General features: G+C 39.5%; 1 protein-coding gene across 1 annotated transcript in view; it reads right to left on the minus strand.

Annotated features, from left to right (window-relative positions):
• ATAD2 (ATPase family, AAA domain containing 2) overlaps window positions 1-6494 on the minus strand; it is a 29164-nt gene extending 22670 nt beyond the window's left edge. Inside the window, exons 1-7 of the mRNA XM_009997664.1 lie at window positions 6415-6494; window positions 5856-5902; window positions 4517-4670; window positions 3484-3580; window positions 2458-2533; window positions 660-767; window positions 78-186 (exon numbers count right to left, since the gene is read on the minus strand). Coding sequence (XP_009995966.1) covers window positions 78-186; window positions 660-767; window positions 2458-2533; window positions 3484-3580; window positions 4517-4670; window positions 5856-5902; window positions 6415-6494 — 671 coding nt within the window. The remainder of the gene's footprint in view (window positions 1-77; window positions 187-659; window positions 768-2457; window positions 2534-3483; window positions 3581-4516; window positions 4671-5855; window positions 5903-6414) is intronic.
• Between the last annotated feature and the right edge of the window lie 42 nt (window positions 6495-6536).

A 6536-nucleotide genomic window follows, 5' to 3' on the forward strand; every position in this document is an offset into this window, starting at 1 on the left:
ACCCTTGAGAGCATTATTCAGTAATGTGACTGACAGCACTACTGATAAATAAGAACTAGTACTGACCATACACCCACCTGTTAGTTCTTTTGCAGCAAGAGCCTTGTGGCTGAGCACTTCTAAACGAGTATCTCTGTCTGACAGGTGAAGACCGGCCCGAAAAATAGATCTTACGTTGTCTTGGTTCTGTTGAAAGCCAAGAATTTAGAATCACACTACAAACAAATGTAAGAGAAAACAAGGGAGTGAAAGAGGCAGAAAATGGGTTTTACCCATCTCTGATTTCAGGGGAAGTTTCAAGTCATGGGGGAGCAGCAGGGTTTTTTGTTGTTTTGTTTTGTTTTGTTTTAAATCAGTGCACAATAGAAGTGAAAAAATGCTCACTTTTGGGGAGAACTGAAATCCACAACAGCAAGAACATCAGGTCTGTTTAATTACTATTCTTTCAAGTATACTAAGCTGTTTTTCACTGAAAAACACCAAGTACACCAAATGGGAAGGAAAGAGAATGTGCAACGGGACCATCCATTTAATAATATTTACTTAGAGAATGAAAGTAGCAAATTGAAATAGAAGTTGAGTGGCTGTATCTGTTTTCATTTTTAAAACATCTCACTGATACACAAGAAATTAGCTCTTAAGAGTAACTAATGACCTACTTTCCAAGGGAGCCTGATAGCGCTGAACAGTTTTCCTCTGGCGGAAGTCGTAACGCTTCCGAGTGTCTTCCCCATCGTCATCTTTCTCTTCACTTTCTTCTGATGAAACTAGTGTACATGGACATAACGTTAAACTGTTCGAGTACTGATGTAAATTAGGTTAAATTCCAGATGCACTACACAGATGCATATGGGTTTTACTATTACATCAGTGACATAAGATCTGAAAACTTGCAAAGCCTCCAGATCAGTTTCTGCAAGACACGTTCCAGAAATTACAAACCACAGAGAGCCACAGATAGTGCTACTTCTCTGTCCTCACTGGAACTCCTGAGGGACTTCTCATATCTCTTTGTAGCAACAATTCTGCCATCTTGTTTAGCTAAGATGCAGCTGCTATGAAAACCCCTAGTTTAGAAAGTAGTTTCTTGTTATTTTGAGAAAATGTTTCAAGGAAATGTTTTCCACTTCTATAGTGCTAAGACTAAGTATGGCAATCTAGCTCCAAGTGCTAGCCCTGCCACAGAGCAAGAATGGGCAAGTCACAGTTTTCAACATCCCCAATCAAAAAAGTAATGCCAAATGCATAGTTTATGCCACCACTTCTGTGAAGTAACTTCAAGTTCGTATATGTATTTAAAAAAAAGAGTGTAACTATCTAGCAGGTTCTTAACAACACCCTCTCCCAATAACATCTGGACACCAGGTAAGGAATGTACACACTCTGTTCCTCTATCTGCTCACTAAAATTAAGTACATTTCACTCCTTGGAAAGCACTACCCTTTTTATGTCTTCCCCCCAGGAAGTTGCATTGCTTTCTAAATTCAAGATAAGTTACACAGAGGTACAGACAGCACATGGGAAACTGAAACTGAAACACCCAGTCCACCTGGGTATCATCAGGCCTTCCCCTCCTGCCCCTGCCTCTCTCAGCTCCATTGTGGGTGTGCAGAGGAGGTCTGTGACCATACCTAGCACAGACTGGTTCAACTTGCTGTTACTTCCAGCAAGTGTGCTGCTTAAGAGTTCACTGAAGGAAAAAAAAATAATCAATTAAAAGAAAATTGGCTTCATCCTGGCTCAAACCAAGATACACCACCAGATCCCTTTCTGTCCCTAAATACTACCTCACCCCGTTCTGTTCCATCCAGAAAGCTCCTACAAGGATCCTTGGACTGATTGCTGAAATCACAACTATCATTCTCCTTAAAACCTTAATGTTTTCCCCCCTCACTGCAACAAGAAAGTTGATATGGCCTTTTACAATTTAACCTTATTCCTCACGTTATTCCCCACTGAGTAGCAGGACGACAGCCTCTAATGACAGGCCAGGACAGCAGTTTCCACTGCCTGCCTGCCGAACACAAAAACAAACAACACCATCTTCTCCCCTGTTGATCTTCAGGCTCAGGAGCTTTCCATACACATCTGGCAGGCTTCCTTACTTCCTGAAAGCTCTCCCTGTGCTGCTAAAAACTGTGAAAAATGTCATTCTCCTGCTGTAGCAAGATCATTCTTTCTCATTCCTAGTAATACTGTCTGTTTCTTTGTCTTCCCACCTGTCTACAGCCATCTGTTGCCTTTTGTCTTGTAAGCATTTTTTCCTCTGAATACCTGTTCTGAGCTCACTACTGTACAGCCCTAGAGCCTGTGATCATGGCTTGACATGTGAAGAGCAATACAGGTATTTTTAATAGATAAAAAATACCCAGTAGTTCAGATCTTCTTATTGTTTAAGCCAAGGCTTTCAGCTAGAATACAGAGAAGGAAATTTAAAATAGAACTAATCTACAGTACCATCTTGATTATCAGCTATTTCTTCATCAGCTCTTTGAATTTCTTTCTGTCCTCGGGAGTACATATTAAGGTTTTCCTAGTTAAAAGAAAGATTAAAAAAATCAGTCACAAATATGCAGAAAACCTGATGTGGGCATATTTGATGCCTATAAAGTAACATTATCAGGGCACTTCATATACACAAGATTCAATTAAAGCACAGGAGAAGAGAGTAGGAATATCATTCTGGCCCCCAGGATTAGTAACAATAATTTCTGCTCTAAACTAGGGTTTAGTCCAGGTAATAGTTAAAGCCTTATGCAGAGACAAAACTGAATAATAATCCAAGAGTGTGGCAGAACTCAGGAAAAAGCAATTCCTAGCAGACAAAAACTTCATAAGGCCATTTGAGAGATGATATATGAAGTACTATGGACAATTCTGGTTTCATTAAAAAAAAAAAAAGGAACTCAGATCTAAACAAAAAGATGAAAGCAGGCTGTAAATATATTTTAAAGGAAGGGTCTGTCACTCAAAAGGACAGTACAAGAACTTGCCGCAAAACTAAGGCAGACAAAATATGATTGCTCCATATAATTTTAACATAAGCTCCTCTAGAAAGAGGATAACTTAAGCTCACAGGCAAGGCTGGCACAAGAACAAACACAGAGAAAGCAGAGAACAATGAATTCAGTCTTTAGTAAGATGTGAAGTGAAAGCCCAAGGCCTGAAACAGCTTTTTGCAGACAGTCTCTATTCAAAAATCATAAGGCAATTCAGTAAGTGCAGTGTAAGACATGTATTCAGCATATCACTGATACTTGGTGTCATCTGAAGAAGGTAATTCCTTCACCCTTATAGCAAATCTCTAGCATGAGCATAACAGTAAGACGTTAAATTATAACCAGAGAGCAAACTCAAATGTTATTTTATACTACGCTATTCTTTGGAATAAGTTAATTCAGCTAAATTAACATTACAGCTCAGTAATTTCCCTATATGAAATACACTACATATATTAAAAAGGGAAAGTAAATTAGTATCTACTTCTTCTGCATCGTGGAACACCCCAAGGTCTTCCATCATTTGCCGTCTACGCATCTTCTTCATATCATCCATTTTTTGCAAGACTGCTTCTGCAGTACTAAGATAAAAAAGTTGACATGTAAGAGCAAAGATAGGCAAGTATTAAAAAACCAACACATTCAAAACAATACACATAATCAGTATGCACAAAGTAAGTCATTGGCACTTGGCTATGTTTTTAAACACTACTTAAAAATTAGGTCAAATGTTTACTTTTTTTAAAGACATTTAAGAACAAGTGTTTGAGAATTTGCAAATATACACAGTTTTCAGATTTGTTTTCCCCTCACACTGAACACAGTAAAAAAATCTGGTTTAGCAGTGCAAAAAGAATTCAGAAGATCATAGTAAAATAACAGAAATACATGATGGCAGTTTTTAATACCACTGAAGTTGCTCTCCATGATAGCATTAAGTGGGTTTTAGTTCAGCACTTTACTCAGACAATTAACGATTATCTCAGGTTTGTGTTGGTTTTCTATGACTGTATATGCTGGAAAAAACATCCTGCTGCTGTTACACTTTGCTAACCTTAAGAAACCCATGTCAATCTGGGCTTCCCAAAGGGAATTAAGCCATAGACAGACCAGCAGAAACACTTGCCTCAGTATCTTAACCAAGTGTTAGAAAAACTTTCCCGAGCATCTAAGAAAAGTCTCCACCTTATTTGTAGCCACTCTTCAAGTACTGGATCATGGTGAGGAAGTCTCCCCTAAGCCTTCTTTTCCCAAGGCTGAACAAACCCAGTTCTCTTAGCCTCTCCTCATATGGCCTGTCCTCCAGTCCTTTGATCATCCTTGGGGCCCTTCTATGGACCCTCTCCATCTTGAGGGGCACAGCCTCAGCCTAACCACTGAACACATTCAGCTCTTGCTGCCAGGAATAAGAATACATTTTTCTGTTGTCAAAAGGAGAAGGAAGTCCCTAGCCAATATTATGCCATAGCACAAAGGCTCGTTTTAGTAGCTTTGCAAGATTCGAAACACACACTTACTTTGTTATAAGTTTGTCAAACAAAACAGATTGATTTGTAGTGGTGTAATGACTTTGCCGAAGTCTGCAGCTCCGGCGGACCTCCAGATCCCCATTTTCTTCATGGACTTGCTCTGCAGCTTTTGCATCAGCTCTGGTCTTCAGCGTTCTGGTGACTAAAATGCATCAATAGATACAATATTTTGAGACAGAAAATACATTACTCCCTTTCCTTCACCGTTGCACTAGTAACATGTAAAAAAATCACCAGTAGATTGATTTTTTTCTTTAAATACAGAACGAGAAGTCATTGGCACAATAATAGCATTAAACTGAAATCACTTCTGTTTAAACTACCTACTTTAAAGCATGACTTGGACAGCAAGTTTTTAAAAGACTGGAAAGCCAAGCTGATTAAAACAAACACGCAATTTTTGCTCCATGCAGGTGGCAAGTTTAGTCCAGTTACTTCCTTCTGGGCAAGTGAAAACAAAAAATGCCTCTCTCTGAAGTGTTTATACTCCATTCATGTAAAACTGCATTATGACACAAAAGCTCTAGAAGGGAAGAAATGTCTCAAGGTAACTCCCAGATTCCAAAGAATTCAAACACTTGTCTGCTTCAAAAAGATCTGCTCAGTATTTACGACACACCATCCTTTGCCATGGGTTCCTTACTTGTACTATCATTAACACATTTAAGAGAGGTCAGTGAGAAAGCAGTGCACAATTAGAACTTGAATTACGACCCACAAAGTGTCCTTCAGGCCCCCTCCTGCAGTCAGCCCCTGGCTGGCAGAACACTGTCTGGAAAGAATGCATTTTCCCAGCTGCTGGCAAGTGGCCTCAACCACACCAAACCTGCCTCTGTACTCAGCACCATGATTCAGTTCCAAGGTACGTCGCTGAACTTCAGTGACACCCTGCCCACTTCAGTGGATTTGTGTGACTCATGAAAGAACTACTTTTTAACTCACATATGCTGTAATGCTGCAATATTCCCTCCTATCTGCAAGACTGATTTTCAGTTAACTTGTGTCCTGCAAACTCCAGAAAATCCATGTAATGAAGAAATCTGAGCTAAGCAACAGATTATTAGCACCTAAGAACAGGCTGTAATTCACACTGTACTCTCCTCAAGCCTTAAAGGAATTCATAGCATAACCTCCATTTGCACCTACCCCTTCTCATAAAACTCACCAGAAACCCACTACCTTTGAGATACCTGTTCTCTCAACTTCAGTGGATTGTGGTTGATGAGTTCAGAGGTTTTGGAGCCAAGTTAAATAGGTGGAGTGACCAAACACAGTCCTTCCCAGAAACCAGGCTCAAAAGGAATCCTAAGGAGTTACCACTACTTACCTTCTTTATATTCTTTTTTTGGGTCTGATTTTGGCTTTGCCAACTGCCTACATTAAGGAAGAGGACAGGGGAGAAAAGGGAGAAAAAAAAAATTGCATTAGAATTATTGTGCAGAAGTATTGTATTGTATCCCATCAAGGCTAGAGAACCTAACCAAGTTTATAATCCAGTGCTCCACTTCATGCAAAGAAAGCTTAAGGACGACACAGAGGTTTCAGATCCCAAATCTCCTGCATACCCATATGCAGCCAGTTGTAAAAGGGCATCGATTTCCTAACCTGCTGACCTTAAAGTCTCCGTTATGCAGATAACATCTCAGCCACCAAAGCAGGGGAGAGATCTCAAAGGAGCTTGCAAAAGACACAAGGTTCTTACACAAGTGGAAGACTTATTTTTATCAAGAGCAATTCTAGTTCTAAGATACTGGCACTGACATTAACACAACCATGTGCAGATTTTTAGCTCTAGATTTATGATGATGTGACTCACTGCACATGCTTTCATTCTTCCTTTTAATTCTGTGAATTGAGCAGAGATTGGACATCTAGAAATACAATACCTCTTAAAATGCCTCCGATTAACATTTTCACTTAATATTTCCATACTTTTGTCAAAGCTAGAGTCTGAGCAGGGTGGCATGTTTTTTCTCATTGATCTTAAACAGCATTCAATTTTGCGGGA

The sequence above is a fragment of the Chaetura pelagica genome, unplaced genomic scaffold, assembly GCF_000747805.2.
Source record: "Chaetura pelagica isolate M959 unplaced genomic scaffold, ChaPel_1.0 scaffold1, whole genome shotgun sequence".
NCBI lineage: Eukaryota > Metazoa > Chordata > Aves > Apodiformes > Apodidae > Chaetura > Chaetura pelagica.